Below are 14,918 nucleotides of genomic sequence, written 5' to 3' on the forward strand. Positions count from 1 at the left end.
TAACGCATCCTTGCTAAATAAACAATAGTTTTAATGAAAATTCTTACTGACCCTAGTGGTGGGCGGTATGGCCAAAAATGCTTATTACGGTATTTTTCAAAATTATACCCATTTCATGGTACATGACGGTGTTTATTTCTTTTTTCTATGCATGACCGAGTGTAAACCACATTTTCTACTAATTGAGAGAGGAAACAGGCTCCTACAGTTGACTTGGAATTTGCCTATTTTATACTGTCATGAGGGAATATTGTAGAAAAATTCCACTCTAAATAGTGACGAAACACGACCCATTAATAGATGTTAACCAGGAGTCACTCACTTATAATCACAACATCGTCTGATAAACCAGCATGCATGTACAGTAGATGCATGTTGAACAGATATGCGGTGGTCTTTTATTACTTTTTTGTCTGTCTGAATCGGAAGTAACAACAAAACAAAACAAATACAACAAACAAAAAAAGTACATAATATTAACAGACGAACTAAACTCCTATTTATAATTCCAAACAGTCAGTTAGAAACAGGTGCTTGGAAACGCAATTTTGTACTTATTAATTGACAAGTCGGCTGCGGTAGGGCCAGAGGTGGGTAGTAATAAGTTACATTTACTTGAGTACTAATACTTTTGGAGTATGTTTAAAGATACTTCTACTCAAAGTAAATTTTAGTGAAAAAACTCGTACTTTACTTTGTTACTGTGGGCGACACTCCTCTCGTTACTTTTATAATTGCTTCAGTTTATTCCAAACGTGACGTCTAAGACATGGCTTTGGATCTACACTCAACTGAAAGCAAATCTGCAAAGGCTATTGTTTGCTAGCATTGAAGATCTTGAACACCGCGTGTGATGTCTAAGGTTCAGGTGTAGATAGGCTACATTCGATTACAGTACACAATACCACTATGATATAAGTTTGTTGTACGTGTAACTTCTACATTAAATACAATATTATTTTTACATTAAATAATATCACAGAGTATGAAATAAATACCCTCCAAACCTGCGTTAGCTCTGTTCCAGGAGGAATGCCTTTGCCTAGACACAATTAATATTCATATTTCCATAATATTTACGCTTGCATAAATTATATATGTGTTAACATTTTGCAAAACAGACAGAAGAAGATCCGTCAGTGCATTTGGTTCGTTATGTTCAAATGTTCGGTAACTTAGCCGTCATGTGAGGAGTTTTCACTCTTCTCTGTGTCAGAGGTTATTTATACATATATAATACATAACTAATATACTTTAAAATATTATTTATTTCAGTGATGCAAATAATTTTTCATCAGCTGTTGCTCTGGTTTTCAGAGTCATGATGATCCTTCAAAAAATAATTATAATACATTGATTTATTACCAGTGCTGGAAACAGTTTTGCAGCTTAATATTTTTTGGAACATGTGACATTTTGTTCAGGATTATTTGATGAATAGAAAGCTAAAAAGAACATCATTGATAGTAAATCAACATATTGGAATGATTTCTGAAGGATTATGTGACACTGAAGACTGGAGTAAAGGCTGATAAAATAAAATAAAATAAAATATATTTATTTATATACACACACACACATAACATAAAATGTATCTATATATCTAAATAAAAATAGACTAGATATACAGTATATGACGTACTAGTTCTTCAGCTTCAGTTTCCGAACTTTTACGCTGAGTAACACATACAGCCGTGTCCTCTCAGACACGTTACGAACATTAAACGACACTGGTATTGCGGTATTTTAAAAATTCATATCATAAGAAAAATAAACAACGGTATTCGGTATGAACCAGTATATCGCCCAGCACTAACTGACCCCAAACTTCTGAAGTTTAGTATGTATAGCTGTTCTAGAATTCACCAATATTTTTACATAGAAGAATGACACAAAACATCGAAAATAATCACACAAAAGATACGAGCAAAATGAATACAGCCTCTGTGCTGTTGCTGCTGCTGCTGGCTTGAAACAGAGCTGTGGGTCAATCGACTGCATTCCAGCGGCTTCCTGTAAAAACACACACTCATACAGAAAGCTGGGAGCTCTTATTACTCATTGGGCTCCCAATGTGCGTTAAATAACATCCAGCGGAACCACAGCTCAGTGCACGTGCCGGCACTTTTGGGTAAAACATTCCAAAAAGCAAACTCAACCAGGAGAAAGAGAGCGGGAGAGAGTGAGAGAAAGAGAGAGAGAGAGAGAGAAAGAGAGAGAGAGAGAGAGAGAAGAATCAAAATAAATGCAAGTGTATGTGAATTTTTTAAAAAGCATCATAATGCATTTTGGGGACTGCCATCCATGCAATGCCATTTTAACATAAATAAGCCATCTTAAATAATGCTATTATTGCTTCTTAACCCTTAGGGGTGCGAATCACAAGGATTTTTAAGATTCCTGTTCCAGTTACCATTACGCCCAACATTTCTTCTTCCTTAATAGCTTCATTATCAGCTAGTAGTTCTTTGAATAATAATTATTTGGTGAAAAGAAATTCCACTGCATTACTAAATAATGAGGAAATTCCAAAAATAAATAAAATAATTCTTGCAAAAGTTGTCTTTATTTAAAATACTTTATGATGACTTTAGTTTATCATGAGGTTATGCATTAACAACACTAAACAAAAAAAGTAGTACGTTTATTCAATTATTTTCATAAATACTGCTATGTGAGCAGCTATTGGACTACACTAGTCACATGGTATTGTTTTGATTCACTAAAAAAAGGAGCCCATACAAGTCATTTGTTCAGAATCAGACTACAGTGATTGCGATTGTGTGGTTTTGCTTCACTACAAAGAAGAGTCTTCGCTGAGTGCCTATTAGGGCTTCACAATTATGACAAAAATCATAATTGTTGATTATTCCCTTAAAATTGTAATTGCAATTATTAATTACGAATATCACAATTTACATTGAATGACGTTTATATTACAGTTGATTCAACTGCATGCCGTATTTTTATATGAAAATATTAGGGCTTCACAATTATGACAAAAATCATAATTGTTGATTATTCCCTTAAAATTGTAATTGCAATTATTAATTACGAATATCACAATTTACATTGAATGACGTTTATATTACAGTTGATTCAACTGCATGCCGTATTTTTATATGAAAATATTAGGGCTTCACAATTATGACAAAAATCATAATTGTTGATTATTCCCTTAAAATTGTAATTGCAATTATTAATTACGAATATCACAATTTACATTGAATGACGTTTATATTACAGTTGATTCAACTGCATGCCGTATTTTTATATGAAAATAATCCAAAAAAACTGAAAAACCTTTAGTGCTTTTCTATAGTATTAAGCCTCAAATGTCAAATATACATCGGATTCGTTTCTTCTTTAAATTATATAAAAAAGTAAACATATAAATGGTATTATAACCTATACTAAAATGTAAACAATGAAAAACCCTTAAGAAAACATGCAGAAAAAAAAAAATATCTTAAGTGTGCAGAATAACAAATGTATTTGAACGATTAATTGCCGCTTTGAACGATAACGCAATTGTGGCATCCATAATTGTAATCGCGATTAGAAATTCAATTAATTGTGCAGCCCTAGAGCCTATGATTCCTAAAAATATGACCTAGGAAGACAGTTTGCCAGAAATAAGGAACAGGGCTCTGATCTTGAGCAGAGAAGAACACATGATTCCTTCATTCCACAAATAAGAGCCAATCAGTACTCTGGGAGGGGAGAAGAACAGTCCATGAGCCGGCCCATTTTTGTGCCATGCCAATCAAAGGAGACTCCTTCTGAATCACGCACATTTACTGTAAGCTGTGAATCACCCCTGCCCACAGAGCTGATCGTCTGCCATCTCTCCCTTTTCCTTTCTAACTCGTTCTTTCGCTCTGCCACTGCCATCAAGCCGCCACAGACACACAGCAGAAGATTGCCAAGTCCACGTACAAACTACAGCACTCTTGGCACACTCCTCCAAACACAGGAAGTAGCAAAGCACAACTCGGCAAACCGTTTCTCTCCATCTAACTTTCTTTGCCTGCAAAACACAGACAGCAAATAAAAAAAAAAAAAGAAAAAAAAAAAACGCATCCACAACTACCTACTGCACATGCACACATGAATAAGCTCAAACAGCAACATAACAAACCGACCCTGATTAAATGTCAACAGGAGATTTCAACAAGACCCTGTCTGTGATGAACAAATTAGGCCATTTACTATCTACTGAACCAGATCTATTGCAGCACACTAATAAGGGGCTGTTCACATAAAACATTTTACTGTGCTAGTTTTCCAATGGCTTTCTATGTAAATTAGTGTGAGACCGACATCTTTGACATGTGGTCTGCGTAGGCTTGTCGCGATACTCCATTAATCGTTTAATCGCATGATATTAAAAAATGAGCTCGCTAATATTTTCGGCCACGATAATTTTGTAAAATTTTTATTAAAGAAAAGTGGCACGCAATGATGTGGGGTTAGTCTGGAGCGCAGCCTGTGGACAGTCCGCGGTAGAAAACACCCTCTCCGATGGCACAGATGTCCCGGGAATAAAGAGACATATTCTTTATTTTCCTGACTATAAGTCGCACTTTTTTTCATAGTTTGGCTGGTCCTGCGACTTATAGTCAGGTGCGACTTATTTATCAAAATTTATTTGACATGAACCAAGAGAAATGAACTAAAAATTAATCAAGAGAAAACATTATCATCTACAGCCGCGAGAGGGCGCTCTGCTGCTCAGTGCTCCTGTAGTTGTGGAAGATTTTTATTGGTGGGATTTTGCTCAATCAAGTATGATCAAGATGAATCTAGTCATATATATACATACGTGTTTTATTCCATTAGAATCATATAGCCTTTGTGTGAAAGGAATGTGCCTATGTCTGCAAAAAACATCCTGACCACCACTTTTCTTTACCATAGCAAGTCTCAGGAAACATCTGGAAAAACATGCAATGGGTCTCTTCTCTTTACCATAGCGTCTCCCTAGGGAGGGATCAAAATTGCAAGCCTAAGGAAAAGTTTGACTATTTGGAAACGCCCTGTAAAGGGTATATAATGAGATGCAACCTAGCATTTCGGGAGAACTCCTTGCAACGAGCTCTCGACTTTGTTTTGCTTAAAATAAAGTCTTTTCTTCTGAGAGAAAAATCCCTGACTGAATTTGATCCTTGGGAGAACCGGCAAAATACACCACATAGTCTACACTGAAATCATAGAGCGCCCTCTCGCGGCTGAAGACTGTAATGTTTTCTATTGGTTCTAAATAAATGTGAATTATAGTCCAGTGCGACTTATGTTTTTTTCCTCATCATGACGTATGTTTGGACTGGTGCGACTTATAGTCAGAAAAATACGGCAATGGAGACTTGAATATTAATCTGTCTTGCTCTCATCAATTGTGCAGATAGTTGTCAACCCCAGCAAACAAATAAACCAGCATTACATTTTGTACCACATGAGAACGGACTGATAGTCTATCCAATCCATCAAATACACCTTGTCACAACAAGCTCTTCTACCTTCCTGCAAAATTACATAACAAAACCACAAAACAGACCACCAGCTATGGGCGTTAAGTGTTTTCTGGGCTGCACCCTGACTCAGCAGGCCGCCCTGTGTACATCATGGAGGCGAGGCTGACCTGGGTGGGTCTGGCAGGAGAAGGCCTGAGACGTAGGGTTGGTGGACACTGGCTGCACGAGAGCTGTACTTCCGGCGGGCAGAGGTTGGCCCCGCTTCAGTAGCTGCTTGTGTTCATGTTGACGGAAACGAGGGGGCACCTCTCGGGGCGGGTAGCGAGGGGCTGCCGGCTGCTGCTGTTGGTTGCCGGAGGGTGTGCGCTTGCCATTGCCACCAGTGCTGCTGCTGGCAGAGGGCACAGACGGGTTGGTGGCGGTGCTGGGGTTGGTGGGGGGAGGAGGGGTGGGGCTGGGCTTGGCAGAGTCTGGCACTGTGGACACAGAGATTAAAGAATGAAAGAGAGAGAGAGACAGAGAGAGAAGGGGGAGAGGGAAGGATAAAGTTAATTTTAGCACATGCCTTAAATGACAGCAAACAGGAAGTGTCTTTAGAGGGAAGACTATGAGAGGATTTGGGAGGGATGAGTGGGTGGCGAGACCATCGAGAATGTCGTTCGCCTGTCTCTACCTATCACAGCCGGTCTAGACACACAGGGTCTCTCAGGGAGGGAGACGAAAGGAAACGAAAGTGCCATTTATCTTAACGTTTCCGTGTTGTGGAGGAGGCAGAAACTGTTACACAATTAGCCATCAGAGAGCCTGATCCAGGCAGATCTCCGCCTGAGGCAGAGGCAAAGATGAAGCAGAGGGAGTGCAAACATCTGCGCGAATGAGTGCCGGACTTATGTAACTCAGACAGGGGAGATGCTTATTCTGCTGGGGGAAAAAACACTGTCTGATGGTGGAGGAGAAAGAGCTTGGAGGAGGAGAAAAAAATTAATAAAATAAAAAACCTTTTTCTTGGCTTTTATTGATTTCAGTAGCTTCAGAATTTTCAGGCAGAGCGAAAGTGGGTGAAATATCTAAATTAGGGCTGTGCGATATGGACAAAAAAACCTATCACGATTTTTTTATCAATTTTGCGATTTCGATTTTAATCACGATTTTGGCAAAAATGCATTCAGCATAATTTTTAAACATATTTCCAAAAGAAAACCAATGAGAGCTTTATCAAATGTCTCTAGAACAGACATAAGTCAAAATAATCACTAAGTAAAGATGCCAAACAAAATGTCTAGACATATGGAAAAAATAAAATAAAATAAAACCGTGTTCAGGGATTTTTTATTTTTTTATTTTCTCCATGCATTGGTCATAGAGCTCACTGTAGCGGTACCTCGGGTTTTATATGTTTTGCCCAATATATTTATTGCCCAAGGGTCACGTAGTCCATCTGCAGTCCGTATACAGTAATTTATGTGTAAACGGTTCAGAAGCAGCAACAAGAGTGCATTATTGTAACGCGAAAGCACATTAAAATAATGCGCGAGCGCGAATCTTTCCACTCGCACCAGTGATGCGCGGGTCAATGCCTACTATATAAATGACAAAGGTTTAATTGGCATTTTTATTTCAAAGGATCCGACCGACAGCAAGCCGAATATCATTAAAAATATTTTTGGATGACTCGTAACCGCGGACACCCGCTCATTTTGGATCAACCCGCGCATCACTGACTTGCACGCAGATTTCCTTTGCACTGTTATCAAAACCAGATGCGCGTGCTCAGATCATAGACTGTATAAGGCTCAGATACATGCTGACTTACAGCGTGTCTCCTCTCATTCAACCTGTGTCCTGTGCACTCACAACTCTCTCTGCGCTCACGCGCAAGATATTAAATCTTTTCGTACCTTTCTATTTATAACCTTTTCTTTTCTCATCTTTTTACTGCGTGCAGTGTGAACGTTCTGATCCGTTAACATGGCTCGAAAAAACAAAAAGGCTGCGCATCACAGACAGTGTGTGAACCTGGAGTTAGGCATATGCCCAGTCTGCTCTCAGTGCTCTGCTCTCGCGCTCCACTCAGGTGTGCTGCATTCTGATTGGTTCAGATAACATACTGCAGGAGGTCAGGGCCGCGGAAAATCGTGCCATAAAGCGATTTAGAAATCGCGAACACTCAAATCGCGATTTTATTTCGATTTCGATTAATTGCACAGCCCTAATCTAAATGCACACAAAGATAGCGCTGATGAACTGATATTATTCACAGGGGGTCCTCATCGAACAGACCAAAAAAATGAATCAAACCAACAAACTTCAAGATTAATAACAACATTACAATCTTTGCTTTGAAGTATGTGAAAGTGTAAATATATAAAAATAAGGAAACAGACAAGGGTACAAGACTGTGTACTTAATGACTTTATGAGGGAATGAACTACTCATCCAATAAAGCTTTGCGACTGATATAAATCAAATGATGGTATATACAAATTAAAGTTGTGCCGATAGACGATAGTCAGAGATATCGCCTGTGTCTAATTCTAAAAAATTATAGGCCACAAGCTCCAGTTCTCAACAGTCCCGGGAACCAATGTTCTGTATGTGTTTTATGGCCTTATTCAAGTGATTTAACATTTTTAGTTCTTCACTAACCCCGCATAACATTTTTTTTTCCTCAAAAACACAATCATGTACATTAGGGGTGTGCCAGAAGCCGAATACCTTATTCGGAAAGGCACTAATAATGGCTTCAAAAATGAATAACAGATAACGAATAATTCTGCCCGAATATTCGGCTGAGGCTGCAGCACAGTCTGGTGTTTACTAGATTCACAGGTGAGCCAGGGGATCAGCGCAATATTTTACACAAACCTCTGAATTCACTCGATTCAGAGTGAAATGAGTGTGAAGTAAATGAACGTAAACTTTATGAATGAAAAGTGCACAAATAAAACACTGCATTGCTGTTGCCACGCAGTATATCTCTCAGAAATCAGAGCTTGGCAAGAGTAGTGGCTGATATTACCTAAAATATTACATCATACACGTTCTACTGTTTGTTCTACTATTTAAACCTCATAGGCTATGGTATAATACATGAATGAATAAGCACAGCACGATTGCCAATCAAATAGCCACGTTGCCGTCTCTGCGCGTCTCTGTATCTCAAAAACCAAACAAGCTCTCTGTCAAGAGTATAGGCTAATAATCAACTTCAATACAGATACATTTACTACTAGGCCTACATGTTTGCTTCCCTAAATTTTGCTGGTTTGCATGGCATATACACATTTGTTTAGTGAAGTTCAAAAACTACTCATTTAAACAGTTCTGCATAATGAAATGTTAGCCTTGAATTAATTAACTAAATGTTTGTCATGAAATCTTCCTACTTGTATGATACATTTATTTTTAGAAATTATTAATTTTAAATGTTAGAACACTGAATATGGCAGTTTTTCCTGCCTGCAAATTTGTTTTTCCAGACCTGCAAATTACTTAAGTGAAATACTTTTTTAACTTTGCAGGAACCAAAGGAGCCAAAGAAATTCATGTTGTTTTACATAATCCTCTAAAATTATAACGCAGTAACAAGTGTGCAAAGTAGCTAAATGAGTTTATGAATGAAATAAGCACAAATAAAATAGCTGTGTTGCATTTCCTGGAAATCACTTAAATCAATTTCAATATTTCTAAATTGTGTAGTAACCCCTACTGTTTTAATTTAGATCCTTAAATATCTATTTATTGGATCAAGAAAGGTCCCCAAGCTGGGACTCGAACTCAAGTTGCTCGAAGCACAACCACACTACATCTCGAAGCACTGCCTATACAGTGAAATCGGCCCTGACTGTAAGATCATGTTTAAATAGGTTAAATGTTATAATCATAATAAATATATAAATATTTTAGTTAAACACTACATATTTGTTCAGTGATAACTATAAAAAAAAAATTGGTTGTAAAATCATAAATCAAATAATGTACGGAAGTTTTGGTTCAAGCTCCGCCTACTTCCGGTTTTATCCGAATACAGATACAGATCCGAATAATTTTGTGATTGATACAGATAAAAAACTGGCTTTGCTGCACACCCCTTATGTACATACATGCTGCTCACATATTATTATAGCCCAGTTTGTGCTGATTACAGTGAGATTAGACTTTTGCCATTTAGATGTTTATAAGCAACTGAAAAAGCAAAAAATTTTAGGGCATGACAAAACTTCTCCAGGCCCCAAAAATACCCTAAGACCTCTGAGGGTTAAGCATTAAAATCAGTAACTTACAATGTTTTTATTCAATTATGATCATGTTAAATACAAATTCAGTCATATAAAAATTTTTTAACATGACATTAGTATGCTACATGAATAAAAGGATATAATGTGTAGTTAATAGATTACACTAACATTAGGCTGCTTTTAGCCATACCCTGCAATCGGTTCACTCTCCAGCTATGAAACTAAGTAAGGAGTCTACGTAAGTTTCACAGGACTAATACAAACAACTACTGATTAACAGTCATTATACATTAGTTACACAAAAAAATGCGAAATGACTGAAATATTAATGTATTTTCAAATGAACAAGTCATTTGAGACGATGGGGAAACTGATTCTACGATTTGTTCATCACTTGGTACTGGCACTTGGTCTGTATAATAAGAAGTTACATTTGTCTACATTTGGTGTTGATCATTGAACCAATAGAAGATTGAAAAAAAAAAAATTCTGTTTCATTTTTTATATATATATATAAAAAATTGTTTTTAATCATATTCAACAAATTTATTTTTTCCCAAACATTATTTTGGGTATACAATGAATGATGTTAGTTGCGTAAATGTAGCATTGTAAGAACTGGGAACAGGATTTCCACGATCATGCTTTGCATGGGACTGGATAGGGAGAGTACATTCTGAAATAGTGTTATTTTATGCAGTTTTAGCAAAATTAGAAAAGGGGAGATTACCATTGTTGTGAAGTGTAGTGCATGTGCTTGGGTTGAGGATCTGCTAACAAGGATTTAAGTAACTTTAATAAAAAAGCAGTAACTCTGGGAATGCAACAAATGCAACCAGTTCAAGCTTTTGGTTGGCAACACCTAACATCATATGTTTAAAGTTATATTTAGCTTGTTAGTATGTGTAATTGTTACCCCAGACATCTTTTAAATCACTCAGGTGAACTACAGCTTCCGGAATGTACTGCTTCATTCCTATTGGCTAAAAAAAAAAGAGGCTCACATACACTACAGATTATATACTGGACAGGTCCAATGTGATGCAGCCTTAACACTACATGAAAACATGAATGCTTTTCAATTTCTCCCTTTCTCTCTCCCTCACACGCACGTCCCTCCCCCAGTCGTGGCCCCTTGCTCTCTTTCATGCCATGTTTGCAGCACAGACGCTCTCCAGTGGCGCAGTCGCAGTGCTAAGCTGGAATCAGTGACACCAATCCCTGATTAAGTCCAGCTCAGCCTGCCTGCCACGAGCTGGGCAGACAAATCGCCACAGTTTCCCCGTCCTCCTCCGCTTTCCTCACATCAGTCGGCCCACTGTAATAGCCGATTATGAATGTGTTACAGAAGCATATGGACATGGCTAATTTTTCTTGATTATGCTGGAAGTACCTGCATATTCTGTCTTTCACACTTTTGCCCCGGAGCCATGAAAAATTACTGCAGTCAGGGCCTTTTGATGAGAGCTATTCTAGAAGCTTCTGTGGAAACTGTCAGCGCCCGTCCAATCACAGCACAGCACTGGCGAGGGGAGGTTCCAGAGTGGAAGGGGGAGGGAGATGCAATCAGCTCTCGAATGAGAGACAAGGAGAAAATAAAAAAAGAGTGCATCTAAATCCAGCTCTCTGAGCACTGGACGCAGATACACAACGCAAATCCTCAACTAATTATGCGGTTATGAGATCCATGTGAACTGAAACGCTTTAATTGCCAACCAGTTTACTAAGGCTTATTTTAAAGCTTTGTTGCTCTGATATACACTCTCACGTGTAAACGCATTGAATATTTCACATAATATGATATGTATACAAGACAATCTTTTACATGAATTGCAGTGATGAATAACTAGAGTAATGATTAGGAGGTTTTTAACTAAAGGTTTTTAACTAAAACATAAATGTATATTTATGACTGCATAATGTGTTCAACATATCTGCTTTGACACCCCCATTGTGCAAGTGCATGACCCTATGTACTTCCACTGTAAGTGCTTTACTGTTACTAAAAAAGAAAAAAAGAAATGATTGTCTGTGGTAATGGACAATATTCCATTAATGCTGTCGATATACATTAACTTATTGATCCTGGAAAATTCTTTTAATCACCATTGTTCTACAGTATACAACTGCAACAGTGAGCCAATGCAACTTGATCCGACATGCAAAAGCTCATCCACTAACATTGTTTTATCAAACAAACAGGCACTTAGATAAATCATACCAAAAAAAAAAAAAAAAAAAGTTCATGCTGTCTCAACAAAAACCCAGGCACTGTTCTAGAGCGGGAAGAAAAGACTGACTGGAAAAAAGCAAACATCAGCTTTTTATGGAGGCCGCATTAGATATTAAACTCGTCTGTTTGCGAAACAGCTCAAACGCACACTGCATTCCCAGTGAATTAAGAAGCACTTCATTACAAATAGTAAAAGAAAAAAAAGCATATTATACATCAGCCCGAGGGAGTATTTTCCATCTCACGGTGTGCCACTGATCTTTCTCACTTTCACAAAGACATCTTCATTTACTGACTGATGGGAAATTAAATCCTGCATTAAACGTTCAATTCTGCGACTACACAGGACAGATGAAAGCACTAAAGGTTGGAGAATGGTGTAACACGTCATGGTAGGCTGAAATTACAGGACCTGAGCCCCAGTCTAAGTAGAGAGGAGACACGTCGAATGTAATTACAGCACACTGACTGCGCCTCCTACTACACACACGCTCTCCGCACATGCTGCTATAGCATGATGACAGGCTTTCCAAGACGAGCCGTGACTTCAAACGGAGGCCAGAAAACGCTGAGTGGGTTTTATTTTGATCAAAAAGCCTTTCCGGCCCTGTTTTCAGACTGTGAGTAAGTTACGAGACAAGACAAAGGCATTGTGATGTGCAGGTGTGAAACAGACCTCACAGAGAACAGGTTTTTAAGGTCAATATAACTGAACGTCACTTGCTCTCAAAAGCATGTTAACGGCCATCTGTGGAGGGGAGCACAGGCAGAGTTTGTACTACCAAATCATTATGTCACTTTGACAGACTCGGTTGTATATGTTTTGCTACCATCTATTTTAAACCGTCCTTGTTTTCCAGAAAATGATTTAGTGTTTATAAAACATAGGCTACACTGAAAGCTAAGGAACTAAAATCAGGTACAACTGGTAAGCATGAGTTTGGAGAAAGCAAAGTTCTATTCATTCAATCATTAAACTCCAGTTTCCATAACATTATGAATTTTTTTTTTTTATTGGACGACAATATCACCTGTTATGGTCCCACACTTTCTGACCATGGTTCCCATAGTAAAAAAATAAAATAAACTTAAACATACATGAAATGTACTTATGTACTTTCAGTATACTAAACTGGAACCGCTAATTTCGTAGTTAGTGCACTTTAATTGTGCGGAAATAGTGCTTAGTCCAACCAAAGTATATCTGATTGTGCTAAAGTGAAACTATTACAAGTATACTTCAGGTACACTTTAAATATCTTGCAATAAAAGTCTGCTTGAACCAGAAATCGCTGCGACTTAATTTCAGTGTAGTGACTTATTTCCATCTGAAACGGAATATTGAATAGATGCATGATTTTATGTTTGCGCTCCTCCTCTCTGTCTCTCACTCATAGCAATCTAACGGTTGGAGAGGTGTGTTTAAAGATATTCTGTCCAAGCTGTCAAACTCACGTCAGAGAACGAATGCCATTCCAGAGCGGAAGCAAATGTTACGATTTTGACTAAAAATTACAACAAATTTTTTACAGTGGATTATATTGCACGAATTCATTGTTTACATCAAGACTAGCAATTGTGCGCTAGTAAAGCAAATGTAAAAGTCAATTTTTATTTCAATGAGGACTTTAAAGACCGATATTAATCAAAGGATTAAATCAGAAATGTAATATTAAGGAATGTGCATTGTGCACAAGTAGTAAATAAAAAAAAATTATTATAATTTGTGTATCAGTAAGTCTTGAGCAATATGTCAGAAAATATGTTAATAGATTTGAATTATACTTAGTATGAAATAAATTTATTTAAAATATATTATTTTTGCTAGGGTTCCTGATTACAGCAATTTCTAGCCAAGAAAATATTTCAAAACTGAGTGTACCTTACAATCATAATAATAAATTATAATAATAATTAAAAGCAATTCTCAAAATTTTGACTTACTGGCCCCCAACTTAAGAAAAAAATAAAATAATAATAATTCTTACTCTTACGTATAAATTATTTTATATTTCTTCAAGTCAATTTTCATTATATAAACATTCCTTCCTTCTTAAGTACAGATGTATCCGTTATCTTATTTTTTCATCTGTCAAAATGACAGTAAGCGTTTTGGATTCTCTTTCAAGGTTTTTTAAGTTCAGTAAATGAGGGCTCATTTCCTTCAGTGTACAGAAGGTATATCTGTGCATGTCCTCTGGAGCCAGACACACGAGCGACTCTCCTTTGGGTGGCACTTATTACACAGACACCTTGTAACGCCGAGTGCATCCCCAGGTCTCAGACTATGCTTGTTGCTATGGAGATACACACCTTGCAGTTGTTTTTTCCTCTCCGCCTCTCCCAGATCTCATCACAACAGAGCATCTGTCACTTCATCACAGCACAAACAGACCTCCCTTAGGCTGCTGCAGGACTCACAAAACCTAATAAACTGACAGGTCAAAACACAGGTATGAGTGAGCTGATGTTAACAGATAATACAGCTCTAAAGGAGGCAGCTTTATGTGCAGTTAACCAGGAGGCTGGCAAAGGAAATGAAGGGTAATGCTCTTCATGATAACTGCTATGTAAGGAGCTATGTCATTTGAAAGGCTATGGGGACAGAGTATTTTGTGCTTTGTCAGCGAGAGACAATGCAATAACCAAACTCATCATTCTGAATGATTATATACAGCAACAATTAAAAAAATTTAATAAAATGGAAACAATAACTCAATTAAATGCATCAGTGATCGGCTTACAATACAAAGTTTTTTAAATAAAATATTTAAAGCAATATTAACCACACAGAATAGCCTTTTTATAAGCTAATTATTCTAATTAAATACTTTACAAATTATATGTACACTACAATTCAAAAGTTTGGGATTTTTTTTTTCTTGTAGTATTAGTTTAAAAACAGCTTCATAATATGTATGTATCATGTTAAAATCAAAGGACTCAAAACAATAATAAATTGTTAGCATTAAC

General features: G+C 37.3%; 1 protein-coding gene across 6 annotated transcripts in view; it reads right to left on the reverse strand.

Annotated features, from left to right (window-relative positions):
• The window catches only part of LOC113047250 (trinucleotide repeat-containing gene 6C protein-like), a 59,930-nt gene that overhangs the window by 25,022 nt on the left and 19,990 nt on the right, over positions 1-14,918 (reverse strand). For 5 of the 6 annotated variants that reach the window (XR_003276227.1, XR_003276226.1, XM_026208596.1 and 2 more), the window contains exon 4: positions 5,642-5,950. The exons of the other annotated variant lie outside the window; for it this stretch is intronic. Coding sequence is in view for 3 of the 5 variants with exons in the window: in XM_026208596.1 (XP_026064381.1) it covers positions 5,642-5,950 (309 nt within the window). In the remaining 2 variants the exon portion in view is untranslated. The remainder of the gene's footprint in view (positions 1-5,641; positions 5,951-14,918) is intronic. 6 annotated transcript variants of the gene reach the window in all.

Source organism: Carassius auratus, chromosome 28 (assembly GCF_003368295.1).
Source record: "Carassius auratus strain Wakin chromosome 28, ASM336829v1, whole genome shotgun sequence".
Classification (NCBI taxonomy): Eukaryota; Metazoa; Chordata; class Actinopteri; order Cypriniformes; family Cyprinidae; genus Carassius; species Carassius auratus.